Here is a 23,775-nt window from a genome sequence, read left to right as displayed (position 1 = left end):
TTTATTGCATTGCTACACAGCAAGATGATGCGCCCCGACTTCTGCAACGCTCGGTTCGTTCCGTTAATTAAAACGGCCAACGCCGCACAGGCACTCGCAAAATGCATCGCGGACGACACAAAATTCTCACGAAAAAGTCAAAACTACAAGGACAAAATTTTCTGCCAAATGTGGTGGCAGTCTGGTAACACTGACCCCCCAAGTTTGGCAACACACGGAGAAAGGCACGGAAGAGGAAGGGAAGGCAACAGTTTATGCAACGCCAAACAGAACCTTGCCATCAGATGTATAAATTGCCAACAGAGCAACCACGGTTAACATTATACAGAACCAGAACCACAATTTGTAGACAACCATAAATTTGTTTACAACGTGTTAGTGACATGGTTAGTTGCCAAGGGTCATTCATTGCAGTACAGTTTGATTATGAGAACCAACAGACATTGTATAACTAACAAACAAAATAAAGTCAAGAAAACCATGCCTATTATTTTGTGATAATGTAGCATTACACCGAAGAACGAGCCCTTAAAATTCTCCGTCTTTGTTTCAAAAACGCTGGTGTGCCTTAATTAGCCACCATACCTTAATGAAAGCGCACATAAACACCCCCCCCCCCCCCCCTTCCTCAAAACAAGTTGAAACCTTCTTCCATTTTCGCGCCGCCCACAGTGCCGCCTCCGGAAGCTCGCATCTCTCCTGGCGGCAGAAATCGGCGTCACACGAGAGTTCCTCACTTCCGCAATCCGTAGCACGCGTAAAGTCGTTTGCGATGGCTCCAACGAGAAAACGGAAAGGTAGCTCGACTTACTGCTGTGTCGTTGATTGTCACAACAGCCAATTTAACACTAGGGGGTTGGTACCCCCTGTAAAATTTTATTACTTCCCCAAGAAATGGTACGAGACGAAGAGGCGACATGCGTGGATCGCTGCAGTGCGCCGTGCAAAGTAAGTAGTGACATCGGCGCCGAGGCCACTGCCGAGGCTGCGGAAAGCGCGTGACTGTGGAAACGCTTTGACGGTGTGTGACGCTCGCCTAGCGAGGTGTTCAACCGTGCTGATGGATCCATTCATCGGTCGTTCGTTCCTCGATATCGGCGATACCGGGAATTACCGGGTACAGTTCAACGGAGTGATTGCGCAGATAACGTCGTGCGGGCCGCATTTTCGGGGGTGTGTATGTTGCAGCAAAGCACCGTTTTTGCTTATTGTAATGCAAGTCATTACGCCCTGTGTTTGTATAATCAAGCAAAGGTCCCACTACAGTTTCTCATTTTGGGACCCTTGCCTTTGTATATGTTGATGTTGTTAAATTATTTTCTTAAAACCAATAAACTCAAACTGAAGTTCAATTTGAATGCTTAACCTAAATGTTGAAAGCATAAATGGCTGTTAGTACAGCCTTCGTACATACAGGCTTAATCTCTTTACCAGTTTCACGACTGTATGAAATGATGGTGAAGCTAACGACACTGCCGCCGCTCCGTTATGAAAGTGTGTACCAACCATAAAACTGTGGTCACTCAACCTGAAATGACAAATGTATGTATACATACAGAAAGTAGTGCTAAGGAGCCATTGAGGTGGGATATCCTGTTATCTGTACAATGTATAGATGCGAAATAAAGTTCAAGTTCAAGTTCATATGTTTTTGGCTATTCGTGCAGGTAAAAGCCTCGCACCTTCTTTATCTTTTTATTGGTTGTTTTGCACCAAGAGATCACAGATTTATGGCCAGTTCACAGTATGAACTGACTTGTCCAACAGCAAGTACTTCAGCATCAAATGCTTTGTGTGCGCATGGCTTTCTTTCTTTTCTCTCTCTTGCACAGTGCTGATGGAAGCGTCTGGATTCCATCAAACTATTCACGGATTTGTAGCAGACATTTTGTGGGAAACTGCAAAAGTGATCAGAGCAACGATCCATCGTATGTGCCCACGATTTTCCCACCAGTGTACTACAAGAAACGGACACCGTCTAATTCTGAAGCAGCACAAAGGTATATGACGTCGTAAGCATTTATCTAAAGATTGTGCTTTAATTTTGTGAGAGAACTTGCTCATCACGTCCTTCATGGGCAAATGAGGAAACTGATTGGAAATGAATGAAATGGAAATAGTTAGGAAGAAATTGTACACAAAGACACAGAAAAAAAAAGCACAAGACAAGTACTGCTCAATGTTCTGTCCTGTTGTGTCATTTTGTACAATTTCCACCTATCTATTTGCCTGTTAAGCAAGAACCAACAAGCCCAGAAACAAGTTTTATTTGACCGAAATCATGCCACACGAAATTCGGCATGCATAGCTAGTGGAGCTTTAACAGTGCCTTCTTTCTAATTCTACTGATTAAGAGAGTTCACACTATAGTGACTTATAAAAGCTACATGATCAGGCAAGATGCCACCACAATGTGCATTTTGCCAAGGTAGGGGGGTGGGGAGGAAGTAGAAACTTGAGGCTGACTGCATACAGTGGTTGTCAGAGGTACTAGACATTGTAGGGTAATGTGTTGTAATTTGTTACAAATAACAAAACTGGAATCAATATGCACATATATTTGCAAAAAAAAAAAAATGACGTTGCCATAGCCTTTGAATGAACTGCTTAATTTTTGTTTTCTGGAGTTATGAGAGCTTATTGGTATTATGATAGTTATTACGTTGTAGGTATCATCTTAGCATGTGGCTCCATACCACTAAGGAAAAGCATTGTGCATAGTAATAATACGTTGCCCGTAGGTAGTTTGAACATTAATGTATCGTGTAGATTTGCATGGCACTGAAAGGACCAACATGTAGATAACTTCAAAAGTCTCCAGCCTGACATCTAAGGCTCGGAGCAACCTTGACGTGGATGCCCCGGGGTCTTAATGCCGTTTAATTACTAAATGGCCTGTGCAGGAGTTTCAATTTGGTGCATTTGTTTACGTGAACTGTGTTGAAAAAAAGAGGAAAAAAGGTGAGGGATTTTCGCCAGGGCACCCGGGCGCTTTACGACTATACTCTAGTTCTTACAACCAGTGTTGAGGAAGCTTCAACAAAGGTCTGTGGCTTGAATGTTAGTCACTGCTACCTGTTTTTAAAAGAATGATCGGGGAGGTGAAAGGAACGTTGCTGATGAGAATAATGCACTCTGCAGACTTATAGGAAATGAAAATTCATGTTATTTTTAAAGGGCATGAAATGTTTGTGTAGAGATGGAAAAAACTTGTTGGAAGGGAGAGCATATTGAAAATTGGTGTTTCATTTTCATTGCTAATAAAGGTTGGTAAGGGCATAAACTTTTGAAATATCCTGTATGTTTGTACTCAACTTTCCCAAAAGTCCTATACATACAAGTGCTGCTATGGCCCCTGTCACATTATGCAGCTCGTAGCACAGCATGTCCTCGGTCGTTACCACTCACTTTCTTTGGTTATTTTCTATTTTGTTAAAGGGGACTGCGGCGCCGCTCATTGGGTTCGAATTCCGTGGAACGTGTTACTCTACAAAATACTCCTCGAGCAATGCGAGATCAAGCTACTTGCATGTGCCCCTGTTGTACACTTCAAAGAGACCTGAAATTACCAGGAAGGACCCTACCCATAGGCACATGCGCTGGTCATCACCAAGTTTCATCTGTCCCATTGAAGGCATCACGACAAGATCATTTGCCGACACCAACCTATACTGTAAGTATAGACACACTCTAAATACTCAACTGAGTTTCGTGCTTTCTTGCGATTTCTAAGATGATGGCCACTTTGAGCACTGCACCGAGAAAAAAGGCCTTTTGAATATGTTTCAAACCTTTCAGGCATGTCAGAGAGCACCGAAAGCACGATGGAGTCTGGTGGTCTTCATGTCGGTAACCACTGGAGCCGACGCTTCAACTCAAGTTTCTCACATTGAACATTGTGATAAGGTGCGTTCTCACCAGTATACATTTTCACGCCTTACCTCATTGTGGTTGCTGTGGTGCGTATAGATATTTTCACCGGAGAGAAAAAAAATGTCTCCAAGCTGGGCTGCGTGCAAGAGTACAAAGGTGGATGTGACAGCTTCGGCAGTGCATTTTTTGGGGGGCATCATGCCTATTTAGCGCAACCCGGAGGGAACATAGCAGAACCCAGGGAGCGGTCTGTGAAGAGGGCTATAGGGGGGGCAAGGTTAGGCAGGCAGGCAGATTAGGGAGGGTGTTCTGTTTTAATAATTGCCTCCCACTTCCCCCACCCTAATAGAAGAAAAAATGGTTTCAGTGACACCACAGCCTATGGTTCCCATGTCCTTTGTTAGCTGGCCTATTTAAGTCTTTCGTGATCACGCCTATTCAAATTGATCATTGGTGATCGATTCTTTCAATCATGAAATTTGGCATGTTGGACTTTTATTATGCACTTAACACCTCCTAGTATTTAGTCCAGCCACTGAACTTTCAGAATCAGTTTGAATCTGCTCGTTTTGGTGACATAGTGATTTTGGAGACCTTTGCGGGAATCAATGTGTGTGTGTGTGTTGTTAGGAAAATGAGCTTGCTTGAAGAACTCTGAGAAATGCATGCCGCTTGTGGCTATGCATCAGTAACACCCAAGTGCTGTGATAGAGAAAACCTTTCCTAGTCAAATACCAAATTGTGGTGTCAGCTTCGCAATCCGACAGTACTGAGCGAAAATAATTGCCTGAAATTTCCGCCAGCTATTCACCAAAGAGCTCTTGTTTGGTGCCGAGAAGATTTGTTCTAAGAAACATTTTTCCGAAGGTCCACCGCATGTACAACATGCAGAGGGGGCCTTTTTAGCCGCTTTACAGCAGCTTTGGTTCTGTTTCTTTTATTATAGCAGACCCAGGGCCGCATCCAGTGTCGTTAGCAGCTTCCACGTCATTGTCATCACTTGCGTGGGTTCTCGCTTGTGCTTTGAAAAACGTGTGCTGCCCGAAACAGCCTTGGAATCACATCTGAAATGAGTGACGAGGACATTGGAGTCTGTAGGTGATCGCACCTCAGCTTTAAGCTCTGACACCGATAGTGTTCTGTGTCAGCGACCTCAGACATTCAGGGTTTGGCTTCGTTTACGGCCTCAACTGATCTCTTCCCATCGTTGTGCATAGCTGCTAATTTTTCTGGACATTCTTAAGCTAAATCAGAAGTCCACATTTCGCTGTGCGCAGTATGCTGGTGTCGGCTGCTGAGCTTCTTGCCACAACAAGAAGACCTCCCAAAGCACATCTCGATCCAACACTATGGAGCAATGTGCAACGTTTTAAGGCTGCACGTTATTTATTTCTTTTTTCAATACTATCTGCAAAAATACTTATAAATATGCTTGGATGCATATATTGCAACGCAAACCTCTGTGGAGAAAGGTAGCTCCTGGGAAGAGCCGACATCAGAAAAACTGGTGACGTTTATTGGACCTATGATTGAAATAGACATTGTTCATATCCCAGGCATCCATCTATATATTGGAACACCTGCAGGGTCTTCTCATAAAATAACAAAAATTTTGTGCCAGAATTGCGTGAGTGGACGTGTGTTTCACGATAATCAGGTAACCATTCATGGCACACGAGGTGTGAAGGAGTACCTCAGGCCAGATATTTTTTTGTCTGTGTTAACGGCAGCATTATGTTGGAGTATTTAGTATTTTTTTGTACTATTTGTTGGTCATTTATCTCCAAAACATATATTCTGAATTTTTCTTTTTTCAACCGTTTTTACGAACATGGGGGTTTTTATTGCTCTGTTTATCAGCTGGCCACAAAAACTTACCCACTTTAAAATTTTATACCTTCCACAATATTTCTTTTTGCTCTGGTACTAAGTTTTTGAAAAGAGCATTTAAATATGCATAATTTATTATTTATTATGTGCTGGAATACTTTATAAATTGGCAAAAGCTTTCTTCCCCAGACATATTAAAAATGACAATATTCTCGCAGTAACGAGACAGTTACGACATGCTTTGTACCTATGTGCCTTTGGTGCCTGTAAAGCTCAATACAATTCTTTTTTCAATATGTAATCCCAGAACACATCAACAAGCAGCACTAAATATTCTAAGAGGCATTGGATTAAGTGTATTGTTTGTCCCTTGGCCCCAATTATTAACAGACATTGGCACCTTCCAAACCGGTGAAGTGTTCAATAAAATGTTTCATGGCAGAGAACTGTGAAGCAGTAACTACACACAACAGTGCGGTGCTGGGTTGGCTTTGTGTAAATACGTTGAAGTATGGATTGTAGAAGTATGTGAATCATTTTTTTTGCATATAGGCTGCCTTTTGGTATCTGATGAGATTGGACTCTAGCACATTTCATAGCTAACACACACAAGCAGCACATGCTAGAAAAACTTTTGCATGTGTCGCATGACGATTTATTAATGAAGCTCTGACGATTTGTACAGTCGAAGTAGCGCCGGTCCAACAGAAACCCAAATCACATGCGCAGCAAGAGACGCCCGAGCGTAAATGCTTCTTTCTCTTCGTTACAACTGCCCCTGGGAGAGAAGAAGAGCCATACTGGTGTCCTTAAGGTGTAGGCAGTGTCAATGGGTCATAGTATGGTTTGAATCTACTGACACGAACCGTGTCATGACGGTGATGTCTGAGATCATGAGACGGCGTCACGAGTTCAACTATGGACTGGATAGGTGACATGCGGGCCTTCAATATGGTAGTAGTTATTGTAGCGTGAAATAAATTTGTCTGAAAGCCTAGGGCTGCAAGAAGGGATTCACATCCAAATGAGGGAACCAGTCGGGTAGTTTGGCATAGATGCATCGTTGTCATGTCACGATTTATGGTGGCCTTGAGTGGCAGCTGTAAGTTCAGGAGCGAGCTGCCTACAGTCCACTGCATATCTCGCCGCTTCACATGCTATACCTGAAGTGGTTGCTTGGGCGAGTTTGTATGACAATGCCACTGTCTATCTCTTTCTTTTTCTTGTCCTTCGTTTTTGGCGCTGTTTTCATGTGAATTAACACATAAAGTGTTGCACTGCTAAGCTCGAGGGCAGGGTGCTAATCTCGGTCATAGCTGTCACACTTTTATGGAGCCAAAATGCGAAAATTGCTCATGTGCCTAGGTTTAGATGCACATTAAAAAAACACCCAAGTTATCAAAATTAATCGGAAGTTCCCACTCTGGCCTCCTTTATAATCGTATTGTGGTTTCGTCACTTGAAACCCCCAAAAATATTTTCCACGGTGAAACCACATCGCGAGGAAATTTACACAAACTCATTTTAATTCATATTATAGACGCAATAACCACCATTTTTGATTGTCACAAAGCTATCACCCCTGCAGTACTTGCGACATTTATTGATAGTGACTGGTGTATGAGTATTTTATGGCATGACATCAAATCGTTTATTCATCAACCCCAGTGCAAGTGTTTTCCATACTGACTAGTGACTCATCCCTCCATATGTAGCCTCTTAAACTTCAGAACAATATGCAGCTTATCAGTTACTAAATATTCTTAATCCTAAGCTTTAATACTTACTTTAAATACTTAAAGTACTTTAATAACACTGCACCTTAAAGGGGCCCTGCAACACTTTTTGAGCATGGTCAGAAAATTCTTCCGATCGGTAGTAGAGGCTCCAGACAACCTGCGAGCCAAATATTGTAGTGCAGCACGCGGCCGGGAATTCACAATAAATTATCAAAGTCAGCTAAAAATTGCTTTGTCTTCTCTCCACAAATCACGCAATAAGGCCAAAAATCACTCGTAGTAAACCCATCTATCAGCCATTGGCTGATTTGAACGTATAACGCTCGGTCGTTACAGAGATCGCCCTGAGAGGCCGTCACTTGTCCATGCGTGCGTGCACGATCGCACTGAAAAAGCCACGTATTTGAATAAAAAAAAAGAAAAAAAGTACTCAAGGTCATGAGGCGCACCTGACGTTTTTTTGTTTGCCCCTCCCATCCCTCGCTGCTTAGCTTCCAGCGCTTTCGTCGGGACGAGAGAAGAGAGAATGCGATTGCAGCGTGTGACAAATCTTTGTGACTCGGCTCGTACGGGACGGATTCTTAAAATTTTTGCGGCTTTGAAATTGTAAGGCAACACACTTTTCCAGTCACTTAATTCCATGGTTACTCAAAAAAAGTGGTTTCAGGGCCCCTTTAAGAAATGACCATATGATGGAATGAATCTGTTGTTCTCATGTTGAATGGGCATCACGTGACTATGTGCATCAAATTAATGTTATCCTTGAACCTTGAACAGCACTTTAAATAAGTTGGCAGAATGGTGCAACAAATAGGAAATCGTTGTTAACCTTCAGAAAACTGTGCTCATGAGCATCAATAAGAAATGGAAAAAACTTTATTTTACCTAATGTATAAAAAATAACTCCCTTGAAAAAGTTCAGGTGTGCAAATATTTAGGAATCACAATAACTTCTAGTCTTAACTGGTGATCCCATGTCAATGACATATGCTCAAAAGCCCGGAAAAAATTAGTCCTCCTGAAACACTTGTTGGGTGAATCCCTCCCCCCTTCTCTTAGGTTGACGACGTACAAAACAATTATTAGACTCCCTCTTGAATAAGGCAGTGCTGTTTGGGATCCCTATACCGAAGTCAACATAGAAAAACTTGAAAAAATTCAAAGGTTATACTGTCCGCTACGTTTAAAAGCGTTCTAGACGCCTTGCTTCACCATCAGATATGACAAATTAGAGCCACTATCTTAAAGAAAAAAACAGGCATGCTTAAGTTTCTTATCTTTGGTTTATTTTGGTAAGCTCGGAATAAACTCTGACGATCACTTTCAGAAACACATCGGTCGAGCCTCACATCACAAGCGAAGCCACTGCGTCAAACCTGTATTTGCATGAACTAATTTATATAAGCTTTCATTTTTCCCTCAAACGATTGCAGAGTGGAAATCATTAACATCTTCTTCACTCTTGCTATGCAGAAAGTTCTGATCTTCTTTTTTGTGTCTGTTTACGTGCATCCTCTCCTGCTTGGGCTACTGTCTGTAGTATTGTGCAAAATAAAAAAATCTGATCACACAGATGAACTATCTCAAAAATGTAAGACGTTTGCGGCATCCTGATTCTGGGGGTCTCGAAGTAGAACTCTGCAGATGTAGCATGGAATGGTTTGTAGATATAGCAACAGGTCCTGTTTTTTTTTTCTACATAGTATTGTTAATGCTGCTGCATTATGCAGTTGACCTCATTCAAACATGAAAGAAAAGAAACTATGATTGCTTGCTGATTTTTGGGAAGTCGTAATTTCCTTCTGTGTATGTTTCTGTTGCACTGTCTATAGAAAAAAAAAAACAGAGAAAAAGCAGACATTTATAATCTATGGCCGCTGAAATTGTGACACTTGTCGTACATGCTGCATTTTTGAGGCTATGAATATTTAATACAGTCACCCCTTGTGAGAATGGAGAATGGTCCTCCGAAAGAGTACTAAATAGTTCTCAGAATGAACTGTAAGAACCATGTAATAACTCCAGCAGAATATCAATGGCTCTTAGGAATTCTGAATTTCCAACAACTGCTTAAATAGAACAAATCTTTTATGTACTATGTTACTGTGGTAAGCTACATGTACTTTCACAGAACTTAGTCTCTTGGCTGCTGCGTGAACTACATTTCTGAAGTGCTTGTTCTTCGGTTTTCGCAGACACTTTGACTGAACGAGAGTTCTAGAGCAGCAAGTCGACTCGAAGCCCAAGTTGGCAAGTGGAGATGGCACGCGGTGTGCTTGATCTCATTGCACGAATAGAGTGCGTCAAGTGACTACGGTGATATATCAACAGGGATTGGAAGAAATCTTCCCAACAAACCTGCACTAGCCAGAAAGCTTAGCTTCCCATCTAAAGCCACCGGCTGAATTGCACCGCGATGGCCACCATACCGATGTGCCTTTCATGGCAGTGACTCAAGAAAATGCTGCCTCTTCGGTCATATCTACCACATCAGTGCAAGGTCAAACCCGCAGAGAAAGGAGTTCTCACTAGTCAGGTGAGTCCTTCGTATATGTGTGAAACATTGTTTTGTGTGAAACACTGTTTTGTTTTGGCATTGACAGGTTGGGGTTCAAAACACATTGAAATCTCTAAATTTGGATGTGTATGTATACGTGCACAAACACATGAAAAAGGTATGCGCATTTTAGAAAAAAGACACCCCCCCTTGCACTCATCCTCCTGATTTCCAGTAATGCCCTTGCGATTTTACGTTGCTTTAAAGGAATACTGTTGCAAAAATTTTGCATCATTTCTTCTGATACTAGTGACCTACTTATAGTTAATGACCCACTTATTCCAACTGAAAACCTTGTTCGCTCAAGAACATGACAGATGTTTACTTGGAGACCTTGTTATGATACTCATATGTAGCTTTGGTTTCAGGGACTGTTGAGAGGCGCAGAAACGGGCTGTTTTTTTATTTTGTTTCTAAACATAAGCTGGCTGCATGACCATTCAAAACTGTGATGTGTGCCACATACAATAGCACAAGCGTTTGAGTTCCACCTCAACAGCTGCGGCAGAGAGCTGGCGTAAGGTGCTCTGAAAGGAGCACAAACTCGTATGTGTTGGTTGGTTGTTTATATTAACCCTTTGAGGATAATGGGGCGAACGTGTCCCACTTTTTCTTCTTCAGTAAAAGATTTCTCCGCCGCTTCCTTTTGCCATCACCTCGATGCTTTTCCGATGCATGGCATTGGTAATGCGTTCAGTTAAAAATCGGTTTGTGCTGTTCAAATTTTTTTTTAATGTGTGTCACATTGTGTGCAAGATAGCTAAACTCCTTGATTTATGGTATTTTTCTCTTTTTCTGGATCTTGAAAGAAGTAATGTGAGCATGCAACTATGAATTTTTTTTTTCAAAATAGGAGCAGTATATTGACCAAAAATCATGTTGGAAGTGCACTTGACAAAAGAAAGCGATTCCTTACTTAGCTTAACTACATAACGAGCACTGTTTTCTTCAAGTTAGAAAGGCATTGTTGTGTAAGAAAGCAGCACTTTATTAAGGAGAAGCCCGTCAAGTTTTTATTTATCCTTTTTCACCACTGTAAGAGAAGTGGCTATTAGACAAAAAACTGTGGCTGAAATGCTGTTTCTGAAATTGAGGACCAAAGAAAAAGAATGACAAATTGATGCTTTACACAGCCATGAAGCGAAAGAGATGATAGATGGCACGAGATCCATGAGAAAAGCTAGTATCTCGGTCCTGAATAGAGTTCACGAATCTTACGTAGTCGTTGTAAACACATTTACAGGATTCAATGCATTCAGTGACACCTCGTCGATGTGCCTTATTGTAATTCTTGACCACAATATTATATATGGGCAGAAATTCAGGCATAAATGAGGTGTTCATCCTCATCTACAACAATCAAAGAGACCGAAAGAAGCTAATACGGTTCTGCCTACACACAACAGGCAGAGGCACAGATTGTGTACCACACCAAGAATTAAGGTGCCTCAGAACTTTTTCTTTGCACATTTTTGAAGTGTCCCTCTGTACCGCTTGCATCGGACCCTTTTGTGCTAGAAACTTGGCAAAAATATTACTGCTTGGTGCCCTCGTGAGACAAGGGGACAGGTGTTGTTCCACTTTTTGAGACACTTCATCATGGGTCAAAGGGACGCATACCTCCCACTTTTTTCCCCGTAAACTAATGGTCATATTTTGGTGAAACTTGCTTCATACTGTTTCTAAGCACACCATTTAGGTATCCCACTGGCATAATTTATGTTATCATGGGAAAAATATTGATGAGCCCACAACGCGTTAATGAGTTGATGTTGCAAAGTACTGTTTTGAGCTAAGGGACGTGACATACATTTTAAAATTAATTTTAGATATACTGTGTGTGCTCGCATAATGAATGCGCATTTTTCCCTTAAAAATCAAAGGGAAGTTGGGGTAGCATTTAATAAGTGGGGCAAATTTTATGACAAAGTTTTCAGGATGAGCAAGAAATACAGTAACACAAAAAAAGGTAACAAACTTTTCGAAATTGGCATACGCGTACACTGTTTAAAAACAACTTCTTTGTCGCACTCCACCCATGTTTGGTGGTTGATAGCGCTATCTTCTGCAAGTTGTCCCCACGCCGCCCGCATATTCTATAAAAGTGTATCGTGCCTCTCTTTTCTCGTAATCGTTCAATCTTAACAGTGATATCTGCTGTGATCTCGATGGGCATCCAGAAGTGTGCGCTACGACACTACGGTGCACTTTGCCAACTCTGTGGCAGCCTCGCTCATCGTCGCTTGCAAACCGCGTGCTTAAAAGTTTCTTATCTGCAGCAAGTGATCATTGGTTGGGGTAGGCAGTTTCATCACGTTCAAACGCTGTGTGCTTGTCAGCTGAGATGTCTCAACACTCGCACCATTAGTGAAACACATTGTGGTTCACGGATAATTAAAAAAGAGAAGGGAGGTGTCCTGCGCAGATAGCAAGAAAAACAAAACGGCGAGCGGCAGCGGGTGAAAGGAGGGGGGGAGCAAAAGTGAGCTGAAGGGAGTTGGCATAATAAAAAACTGAACTGATCCATTGGGCAAAGAGATGCTAGGTGTGTGTTTGCGGGACAGCAACGAATTAATGTGGGTGCGTTTATTACATGGAATTAAAAAAAAACACAGAATTTTGATGACTGAAGTTGCGGGTGCATTTAATATGAGAGCGCATTCATCCCGTGAGTATATGTGGTATGTTGTAGGTTTTATTTACTAATGATACTATTGAGCTGGTGGGTGTATCTCTATGTGAAGCAGTCACCAGGCAAATTTGAAGGAAATAGATATCGGCCCCGTAACACACCACAAAGTCGCAGACAGTTTAAGAATAGGTCCTTTTAGTGTGCCAGTGAATGTCTATTATGGTTCAGAGACTGAAAGGCAAGAGTTAATTAGTATACAAAAAAGTAGATTATAAATTAAGACAGTATACGAACATTTTGCATACACACTTACTATTTGGCTGCTTGAATCGCAATACAATGTAAAGGGGCTTAACAATATTCTCGAAACAAATATTTGATTTTATGCTCAAATACAAGCTTAGGCACTTAAGAATACTTAGGAATGTTCAAAGTCTCTTCATATTCATTAGCTTGTCCAGTTCCTTCACAGAGTGTTTTACTGGCGTCTCTTAAAGATTCATTTTCCAGAAACAAGCACACACATAGGCCTACATACTGCAGCGCCCACCAGAAATTTGTTTCGGCAGTCAGTGATGACGTGTGTCTCCTGGAGTCACTATCTGGGAAATTTCACTTCCTTCAATATACTACTTTACTGACCGTTTGGCATCATCTCGCAGTACATCATTGACTGACTGGCTGGCTGTGCTGCATCCACAACACAGCACTTCTTCTTTGTCCAACTCTTAGCTCTCACCGCCATTGTGCACCTATAGAGTGGACTCCAGATAATTCAAACCCAAGAGTCGCTCAGCATTTAGGTTGACTTATCAGAAGCTCTCTGAATATGATGTGGGGCAGCGTACCCACTAAAGCTTGATGTTTATTGTTTCTGAATGTTGCAGTAGCATCACAGACAGCTCTACATGATTGCCGTAAAGTTATTAGTATCAGCAATTATACTGCCTGTTGATATTCTACACCATATGTGTAGGGACGAAATGTTTTGTGTTCCGTGATAGCTAATAGCCCTTTCTTATTTTTAGAATGCTTTCCCACATGACACCACTGTATTGTGGCAGTGACTTTGACTCATTCAGTACTCGATAGACCAAGGTCACAAGGTCCTGCTCTTGTTTTTGTTTTTCTTCCCAAGTCAGCATGTGATTGTCGGTTTGGCATGGTTTGGCTAGTTTGACCATTTTGTAGGCAGGCAATCAGCCTTATTTGTCATTGTTAGTGGCATAACAAGGTGAATGTTCAGCTAGAACCAACTAAGGCAGCAGATATTTCGAGTAAGGACAAGCAAAAAGATTGAATTCACGAAACTTGTTCAAAAGGCAATATAAAGTAAACAGCATTCAAATACATTGAAAACATAAAAGGCCACCCAAAAAGTTGAGTGCTCGAAATAACTGAATGTTCAAATTATTAGGAGCCCAGTGCATTAGGTTGCGCATGTTTTTAAGATTTGTTGACACGACCCATCCATTTATAGCACAGTCAAGGCTCGCGAATGAGCGGGTTCGTTTCTACACTTGTGTCTAGAGACTGTGGCCCTGTTGGTCATAGTGGCTTCGTTCAAAACGGCACCATGTCTCAATTTCTCGAGTGTTCGAGTCCCTGCTTAAGTGCATGGTTCAAAGCATGTCGACTGTTGGTGGGCGCCTCCGAAAGGGATAGGAGGAGCTGTGCCTTGGCATGTTATAATTTTTTTTTTCCTGATTCTCCTGCTCTGTCAAAGCTAACTGTGCATTCCCCCAATTTGGTGCTGACATTTGAAGGCCATTGCGGTTGCTTGGTATGAATGCCTATTTATGACAGTTCACACTAGTCAAATCTCAGCTTTGCGATGGCAAAGTTATCGTGTCTTTAGTTTTTTGTATGTCATTTTCACTGCACGCACTTGCTCAATGCCCCCGGCCTGTTCGCTGCAATGTCCTTAACTTATCATTCACATATCAGCACAATTTTGACTCCAACACTTACATTGTGGTCAACGTTACCTTTGAACGTCACATTTGCAGTGACGTACAGTAGATTTTCAGTAAACGATAATCTTTTAAACAGGACTGCTGCTTAAATAGAACAAGTGCTTCCGACAAGATTGGTTTCATACATAAGTGCTGCAACACAGTCCACCTCTCAGTAAACGGAACTCCTGTTAAAAGGAACACATTTTTCCGGTACTTTCAAGTTCTGTTTGAGACTCTACTGTACATTGTTGTCATAAGTATTGCTCAAAGAAGACGTCATTTTAAAAAATTATGCATTTCAATCTAGGGGAATCATAGTATCCATTTCTCTTGTGCTCATGCCTTATTTCTGCAACATATATTCGGTAATGCTTTCTGCCATGTTTAGTGCTGTGTTGTCGCACGTTAATTTTCTTTACAAAACCGTGTACATTTTTTTCACTTCACAGCTCCTTGGTAAGTCTTGTAAATGAAGACTGCATGTGTAAAGCAAATAGGGGTGAATGCTTTTTACTCTGTAAGTTTTGTTACTTTGAACATAGAATTCATGTACACATACACTGATGACTTGATATAAAGATTACTTTTTTAGGTAAAATAGCATGACTGATTAGTATAATTTTTAATTTTAAAATGTGGTGATGTAGAGCTAGACTAGCTACTGTATACACTTAGCTGTGTAAAAATTACTCTAATGGCTAGATGGGCTACTTAGTTCTCTTAAGTGGTCTCTTTGAGGATTAATAAAATTTTAGTAGTGTTGCAAATGTTTTTCATTGTTCTTGCAGGTCGCTCGAATTGATGGCTGCTGAAGAGGAAGATTTAAATTCTGGATGTTCAAGACACTAAGCCAAATGTGATGGGTTTGCAGGATATGTGCAATTAAAATAGAGCTATTCAGTTGTGTTTTCAATGTTATGCAACAGAGCTACCAAAGCATGCACTTGACCTGTGAAAAGAAGCTTTGTCTATTTCTGGCGAAGCTTGGAAAAGACTACACCATTTTGGCAGTGATGTAATGTGATAGCAATTGATTGGACACTATCAATGAGCTTTTGCCGTTGCTATTATGTTCTGCATGAAGTCAGAATCAATAACAGTGCCCGACACTTCGTATGTTTTATGCGCCAGTGCTTGTGTCAAATGCAGTTCAAGCAGAAAGAAAAGGAGCTAGCAGTCTCTGTCGCGTAAAGGCGCAAGTTCTAACATCGTCCTGCATGCAAGGCCTGCCTTCGATCCTTCACAAAAGTGAATTGAGACAGTCTATAGACTGTCTAAAAATGTGTTAAGACAGTCTATAGACTGCCTAAAAATGTGTTTAGACAGTCTATAGACTGCCCAAATTCATTTTTACTAGGGATGGCTTCTCAAGCAGAGAGAAAATGTCCTGCCTCTTATTTCAAAGTAGCATGAAGGGGTGCTGTTGCTCAAGCAGCAAATGCGAAGCTTGATCATAAAGGCGTGTTCGGGATTTCTGGCATGCATGCCATATCGATAGACATCAGTAGACAGTCATCATATACTCTTGTGTGTGCTGTGCTCTCAGCACGTACTTTGTGTTGAAGTGACACAGCATAAAAACAACTACGCTTTATGGAGCGGTTGTATTCCCTTACACCAGCAGTTACGCAAGATTGTCACAAAGGAAACATCGGATTTGCACCTTTCCTGAACCGATAGGTTTTCCCAGAACCAGTCACGGACGCCAATCTGTCATGTTGTGGGTTCTTAATGTTAAATAGTCACTAAAAAATTGCTTCATTGGCATAAAGAACGAAGCTGTGCAGTGCAACATGATCCATTGTCATTATTAAAAATAAAAGAAAAGTCACAAATAACCCAAGTAACCACGGATATCCGTTAGGAATACGTCGGGACGTCCGTCTCGGATATTCCGGACATCCATCAGATATCCGCGGACGTACAATGTACGTCCAATGGACATACTGTGAATGTACAAAGGTAACAAATTTGTACGTTCGCTCGTCATCCGTCTTGGACAGCCGACACGGACATTAAAAGGACCATCAGGGGATATATTATACATATACACAGGTACATATATGTTCATAATAGATATGTATATTGATTTCTTATTCATTGTGCATAAATAATCTACCCCCTAATGGTCCTTTGAATGTCCATGCGGCCTGTCCGAGGCTGATGTTGAGCGAGCACAAATACCTAGGGTCCTTGAGGTTTTGTGCACTCTCGCAATTGATGCTTGAACGTCTTTCACAAGAACCCTTTTGCTGCAGATTAAATATCAAAGCGCTAAAATTATTTCTGGTGCAATGCTAAATTAAAACAAGATTCATGGACACAAATAAGGTGACGACTAGGGATCCGGAGTGCCAATTACCAGCTGTTTATTGATGGTATAAGCTAGAAAAAACAATCATGCACAGCGACGTGAAAGAGTACAGCGAACTTTCATGCCACTGTGCATGCTTAGAAGCTTATTTGTTTTCAAGCTTTTACCATCGATAAAACAGAATAAAATATATTTGGCAAACTTAGGCATCAACTTGCCCAGGAACAAGTGCTAAAGCATAAGAAGATTGGGCTCACACAAGGTCTCAGATGCAATAAAATGTTTATTATCATTAGGTCAAATCATGTACTCTAGTAATAATGAATAAATTAAGCAAACACTAATTAAATCAAGTACGATGTTCAAGTTGAAGTGTGAACACAATGATGAGAATAGAAGCACAGCTCCACACAATTCTAGCAGTGAAGGTAATACAATGAAAGAAGTTAACTGTGATTATTTCATTTTGTAATATCAAAATTAAAACTTACAGGGTCATAAAGACACAAGCTTTGGTACAAACAAAAAATGTCAAGAACATTTAGCAAGAAATAAAAAAGGTTTAATTTAAAAACTGACAAAATCCAGTATGATGCAAAACACCATTCCAATACAATACTGCAGAACAGGCGACAAATATGACTGTTGCAAAAATACAAAAACAAACATGAAATGGGAAATACCAAAAAAATGTATAAGACAAATTCACATCATGGAAAGAACAGGGCTCAATTCCATCACATGCTGAAAATGGATGACACAGTTTTATTGTTTATTAAGTACAATAAACATTAATCATACATAAAACTGTCGTTCGCCCAGAAGCATTTTAGAGCTCTACATAGAACAATGCAATGGGACAATTAAGATACCCTTATGACATGGATATCTCTTAAACACTATGAACAGTCCTCACATAGACATCAGTTTTAATTCAAGCACAACCAATACACCTCTTTATCTTTGGAGAATGTGAATGTTTATTGCACAATAGTGGCTGTTTCGTTTCACTGCTAGCACAATATGGTGACCAAATAACTGTCATATTAAAGGGGTAGTGCCACCATTTTTTTTGAAGGACAGTTTACTCTGCCCTACAAATCTCCTGTGTATAGAGATAGCTCGGAGCAAGTGTGAAGTACAGCAAATGCCGAGATAGATTATTTTGGAATTAAAGCCAGAAGGGTGTCTTGAAGGGCCAGTTGATACACGATTTGCATGAGCGCATGACTCAAACTATGTACCTAAGAGATGACAAAAATTTATTGTCTTTCCTGTGCTGAGCAAAGCACCAGGAAATACCCAGCACAAGACAAAAAATTTCCGCCATCCCTTACGCACGCGGTGCGAGCCATGCACTCAAGATCGTTAGCAAAGCAGGCGTAAGGCTTTCTCGGCAGCCTATGCGAAAAAGTAAAGTAACCCCAAGGAGCATGCGTGCATAAAGAAGCACAGGACACAGTACGAGGAATGCATTAACAATGTATTACGACATTCCGTTGTCATGTGGCTACATCTATGCTGGACAGACCAGTCAATGTTTGAACGATCACCTGAATGAGCACCCGTTCAATCTCAAGACTTCAACAAGCAGCACCTTAGCAGCCCATTGTTCCTCGTGCAGCTGCACCCAGCTCTTCCATAATTGAAAGATGCTTTCACGATATCGTAACAAGATCGAGTGCGAAATCATTGAAGCCTTCCATATTAGGAAGAAAGGACACGTGTGTCAGTGAGCCTCCACTTGCCCTCCTCGAAAAAGAGAACATGTTTCTGAGCTGTTAACTTTGGACATTTTGACTCGTGAGAGATTCATCTTGCTTCTCATCTTTATGAGCAAGTGTTGTAGTCCTATTTGTTTTTGCAGCTCTATATTTTCCCGTGTAATAAACCCACACACAGTTCTTCCTCAGTTCCAATGTTCCTCAGTGTTGTGCGGTCATTCTTTCTTCGTCCCAATTTAGTGCCATTTTTCCCTCAGTACTAGTAAAGCCAATTTTCCCAAGGTGCACCTCGCGACATCGACACTAGCTTGACGTCAGGCTACAGTACTAATTCTGGCGATGGGAACCTCGCCTGGCCATGGGAACATCACAATTTCTTGCTCCAGCATGTGAAGAGCTCATATCGCGACTTGAGAGTACAGTAGGAACCAAGACTAGTTTTTAATAACATGTTGTAATTACTTTATCAGGGAGCACTTACACTTATTTTCTAGGATCAGCAGGGCTTGGCTTAACATTTAACGCAACGGTGGTATAGTGTCTAAGGTACTCAGCTGCTGACCCGCAGGTCGCGGGATCAAATCCCGGCTGTGGCTGCTGCATTTCCGATGGAAGCGGAAATGTACGCCCGTGTGCTCAGATTTGGGGGCACGTTAATGAATCCCAGGTGGTCGAAATTTCCGGAGCCCTCCACTATGGCGTCTCTCATAATCATATGGTGGTTTCGGGATGTTAAAGCCCACATATCATTTAACGCAAGAAAACAACAAACTAAAACTTTCATGTAACAACAACTTAATGGGGAACTCCGGCGTTTTTTCAATATTACCTGATTTCAATAAAACTTTAAACATGTGTTTTCATCGGTACCGTGATAATATGTGCCAAATTATGCACCCTAAGTCATTCAGTTTCTTGGAAAACAAATTTTAAAATTAGTAGCCGATTCTGCAATCACACTAGTAAACGCAGGCCACCCTGTGCATGTGACGTAAGGGCCTACTCTTTTTGGAAAACCCTGCATTCCCCGGCAGACAGATGCAACGTGCGCTTTCTTCTACGAGGTGACAACGCTAGCACAGTTCAGTTTTGTCAGCTGTATACAACGTGTTCGTCATCGTTGATGTCGGTCTTACAATATTGAGCAACAAAAAAATCGATTCGGGGCATGTCAGATGCTTCACGCGCCGGCGGGTCGAAATCAAAAAGCGATGCTTCTGTGCTGAGGTAGTAGCTGCAATCATTGCTGAACTTGTCACTAGTAAGTTCAGACGCTCTGGCACAGCTTGCTTCTGCGTCGATATCGCCAACTTGCTTTTCGCGCATCAGAAGAGGAATGTGAGCTATGTGTGCACCCTAGCAAGCCGTGGCGGGGTGTAGCCGATCTCGTGACGTCATCAGCGACGAATTCTCGAGACGTCATCTGATACCCACCATGGATGACAGAGCAGCTTCCCCTTTTGGTCTGTGTTTTGACTTGTCGCTTATTGCTTAATTAAAATTACTGACGAGTACCTGGGCAAAATTAACCACATTAGCCTTTGCAGGATTGTCAATACTATTTGAAAACAGCATTATCTCAGTATGGTCGAAAATGCACCGGAGTTCCCCTTTAAGAAAACAAAGCATCTCTTCATAGCAAAGCGGTGTGTCAAAAACTGTTGAAGGGTAATCTATCCTAAATGCAATCAATTCTTCTTTTAGTGCCCTCAAGACAGATGAAGCAGTGGAATAGTAACAAATTTTTCGTGCCAGGGTAACCTAGCAACCTTGCGTACATTTATTAATGGCCAACATTTAACACCAGAAAGCTATGAAACCACAAAAACATCAATGGTGCCAGAAATAAATGGCTTCTCATACAAGTTTTCTTTTACTTTGAATTCACGGCCAATGATGCAGGGCACCTTTCGGCACATATGGTGCTAACACATTAAGGTGAGAGAATTGTCTGCGCTTTGCAGGCCCAAGGCGTTATGTCTAAAGGACTACTTAGCCAAGCATTATGCAGCTTTTTCGCAATCCCCAAACACAACAGGTGCATATAGTCCAGTGGTGCAGAGGTCACACAGTCTATGGGCAGTGATGTTAATACTGATGCGCCCCGGTGATGGTCAGAGTCAATCTGACGCCTGAAAGAATCATCCGTACGCAAAGTGGATGACGTAGTAGGGAAGCTGAGTCGACTGTTTCTGTATGTACCCTCAGCTGTGCACTTAGGACACCCAGAATAACCTGTATGTCCTTTAATCTGAACACAAATGATCGTGCTGGGGCATCCAAAACAAAACACTTCAAAGAAACATCAATTAGGTGCCCATGAAAAATCATTCCTTGGGAAAGAAGCTGTTGCAGGTCACTGACAAGTTTGTTGAGAAACTCATTGGCTGAAGCAGGCTTTCCTGGGCCTGCGAAAATTCCAACTACAAAGGGTGGTATTCTTCGATCTTCACGAATCATGCACTGTATGGGCCACAACTGCATGGTGGAGCTTTTGGAAATTGGCAGCCCGTCAATGTTAAAGGCAAGAGAAACATGACTGCCTTCATAACGTGCTTTTGACAAAGCATTCTCGAGGCTTTTCTGTAGCCCAAAGTGGCAGTAATGTCCCGGTACCATTGAACTGACAACAGGTGCACGCTGTGTATCTCTAGGCGTGGCGAGAAGAGTATGAGCGTCGCTAAGCAGAGATGAAGAATCGAAAGCACTGACCTTGAGAATTTTTAGAAGAGCGGACATAGCTGTATGAGTAACATTTTCTTTGATGACCCAACTGCGCAGTGACACAACAAAATCTTTGTGCTTTGACAATGCATAAGTGGAAGATGAACAAACAGGTACCTCCGGGACTCCGCTTACAGGAGAAGGCACATCGCTGAGTTGCATTGGCGAGCCTTCGGGTTCAGTGTGCGATGCTCCGGTGGACGAACAGGGTGAACATTTTGTAGGCGATGTGTCCGTTGAGTCACTTTCGGTGACGCAAGGCGAACTGCCCTCAGGGGACGCCGAGCTGCAGCAATCCGCCTGAGTAGCTGCTGATGTAGCCACAGTGTTTTCGTCAGCCCCAGGCACGCAAATGCTCGCACACTCACTGGCACAGCATGTGTTACTGCACACGCACTACTGCATTGTTCGAAGTTCCCGATTCCTTCAGACGTTGACGGCTGGCTGCCGGCTTGAAATCCGAAATCCCGAAATATTGCCTTTGTTTGCAATGACGCTTTCTTGCGCGTGTAAGACTTTTCCTTCGCTTTAGGCATGCTGGCACCTGCGACGGAAACACATTGTAGTACTCATACGAAGTTCTGAAATCTTTGACTGTATTCTTAATAAATAAATAAATGTAGCTGTCTTACCTCCGTAGCTGGGGAAGAAAATAGAATCGTATCTGCACTGGCACTACAAGCACGCCGCCATTATTCACAGGACTAACAGAACAAATCCAGTGGCTTGGCTTGACTGGGCGATGGCTCGCCAAACGAAACTTTTTTTTTCTTCGCTGTTTGGATAGATCACCGCCAATATAAACAACGTCGTTAAAGTAGCTTTATAATATTTAACAATTAGGCGGTGTATTACAACAGTTTTTGATGATAATTATTATCAAATAACCTAAATTGGAAACGCAATTTTTGTGACTTGTTTCAGTTTTTAAGAGAGACATTTGCGACGCGGCAGCAGTGTCATCGCTAGCACCGTGTGTATCACCTTCCTCCGTGGTGTACCGCATGTAACTATTACATTTGTCGGGTTGCGCTCGCTCCGTGGCATTTATTTACCTAAAGTATTCTTACACGTGATTTGTAATAAACGTTCAGCAGTGAAAAGTTAGTCTATTCAGTGATAGATTGAGTGTATGGTTTCATTGTATATCTTTTGCTATAGTGGTCAACGGGATAAAAAAATTTAATTGATTTCATGGAACAATTATTTTTAAAACTGTTGGTCACTTTCGACTGACAAAAACTAGTAAGATAAGTGCACGATATACTACAAGCAATGCACAGTATACAACATAAATTATACGAGCACATATATTTTTAACCCTGACAAAAAGTGCACATGCCTTAAAAAACCCTGAACTAGGTGCTATATTTTTTTTACGCTTCAAAATAGGATTGATATGTGGGGTTAACGTCCCAAAACCACCATATGATTATGAGAGACGCCTAAGTAGTGGTGGGTTCCGGAAATTTCTACCACCTGGGGTTCTTTAACGTGACCCAAATCTGAGCACACGGGCCGACATTTCTGCCTCCATCGGAAATGCAGTCGCCGCCGCCGGGATTTGATCCCGCGACCTTTACGTTTCAAATAACCGTCGCATTCAGTTCAGAATGCCGTGAAAATTAAAAAACAATACCTCATCCTTGAAGGGCTTTCTGGTTTCCCCAGCGTGTACATGTGTTGGCCTGGGAATCGGCATGCGAGTCAGCTCATGCCATCCACGGAAACTGTCTGCTCACAGATACACACATTCGCCACTACTCCGGCCGCTATACAAGGAGATATGAGCTCTAGATCTGAAAGCAGATCACTTGTGGATCACCATACGCAATTAAAGCCCCACTATTATCACAAGATTTAGAAAATTTCTGATGACTGCGAGCATACGATATGCTCATGCACTGCAGTACTCCAAAACTAATTTCAATTCTCATGTGTTCTTTGGGGCCCTTTGATGGATAGCCAGTGGACATTCGCAACTGGCTGTCCGACTGAAATCCTGTTCGGATATCCACCAGAAAGCCACCTAGTACATCCCGTCAATGGACCTTCCTTGTACGTCCAGCGAATGTCCGTGCTGTGTCCGCTCTGGATATCCGAATTTTTCGACCTTTGGATTCATAGCGGACAGCCGACGGATATCCGTGGTTACTTGGGAAGGGAAAAATGGTGACTATACATACAGATTAACAAAGTCTAGAATAAACTTTAAAAGTCAGTGTCCCGTAAATTGAGAAAAGTTCATTTCATGGTTTTGCAGAGGGTAAACGTCAGGATGTTGCGGTGATGCTGCGGTGAAATGTTGATGTAGTTGGTTAGAGCAGCAGTGAGGAGGGCAGGTGCTTCCATGAGACTGTGAAGGGGTCACTGGAAAACCTGTCGCGTGCACTCTGAAGACCATTATCACAGCAACATGGTACA

At 41.9% G+C, this 23,775-nt stretch overlaps 1 protein-coding gene and 1 long non-coding RNA gene across 2 annotated transcripts; one reads left to right on the top strand and one right to left on the bottom strand.

Moving 5' to 3' along the window:
• Window positions 1-715: 715 nt before the first annotated feature.
• Window positions 716-15,489, top strand: LOC142765376 (uncharacterized). Its single transcript, XM_075866221.1, has 6 exons — window positions 716-948; window positions 1,833-2,000; window positions 3,439-3,673; window positions 3,799-3,906; window positions 9,638-9,978; window positions 15,378-15,489. Exons 1-5 carry the CDS (start codon window positions 773-775, stop codon window positions 9,644-9,646), a joined length of 696 nt encoding a protein of 231 aa, XP_075722336.1. The 5' UTR covers window positions 716-772; the 3' UTR covers window positions 9,647-9,978; window positions 15,378-15,489.
• A 1,679-nt stretch (window positions 15,490-17,168) lies between these two features.
• LOC142765377 (uncharacterized) lies at window positions 17,169-22,050 on the bottom strand. Its single transcript, XR_012884215.1, has 2 exons — window positions 21,984-22,050; window positions 17,169-21,895 (listed from the first exon to the last, which is right to left on the bottom strand). It is a non-coding gene; the product is annotated as an uncharacterized LOC142765377 (long non-coding RNA).
• Between the last annotated feature and the right edge of the window lie 1,725 nt (window positions 22,051-23,775).

Source organism: Rhipicephalus microplus, chromosome 6, assembly GCF_043290135.1.
Source record: "Rhipicephalus microplus isolate Deutch F79 chromosome 6, USDA_Rmic, whole genome shotgun sequence".
NCBI classification, from domain to species: Eukaryota; Metazoa; Arthropoda; class Arachnida; order Ixodida; family Ixodidae; genus Rhipicephalus; species Rhipicephalus microplus.
The sequence above is the reverse complement of the archived record's forward strand: the minus strand, read 5'-3'. Positions and strand labels throughout refer to the sequence as shown.

Coding starts and splice junctions, on each gene's coding strand:
- LOC142765376 (XM_075866221.1), top strand. CDS start 773: ATGGCTCCAACGAGAAAACGGAAAGGTAGCTCGACTTACTGCTGTGTC. Junction 949..1,832: donor GCTGCAGTGCGCCGTGCAAA/GTAAGTAGTGAC, acceptor TCTCTTGCACAG/TGCTGATGGAAGCGTCTGGA. Junction 2,001..3,438: donor AATTCTGAAGCAGCACAAAG/GTATATGACGTC, acceptor ATTTTGTTAAAG/GGGACTGCGGCGCCGCTCAT.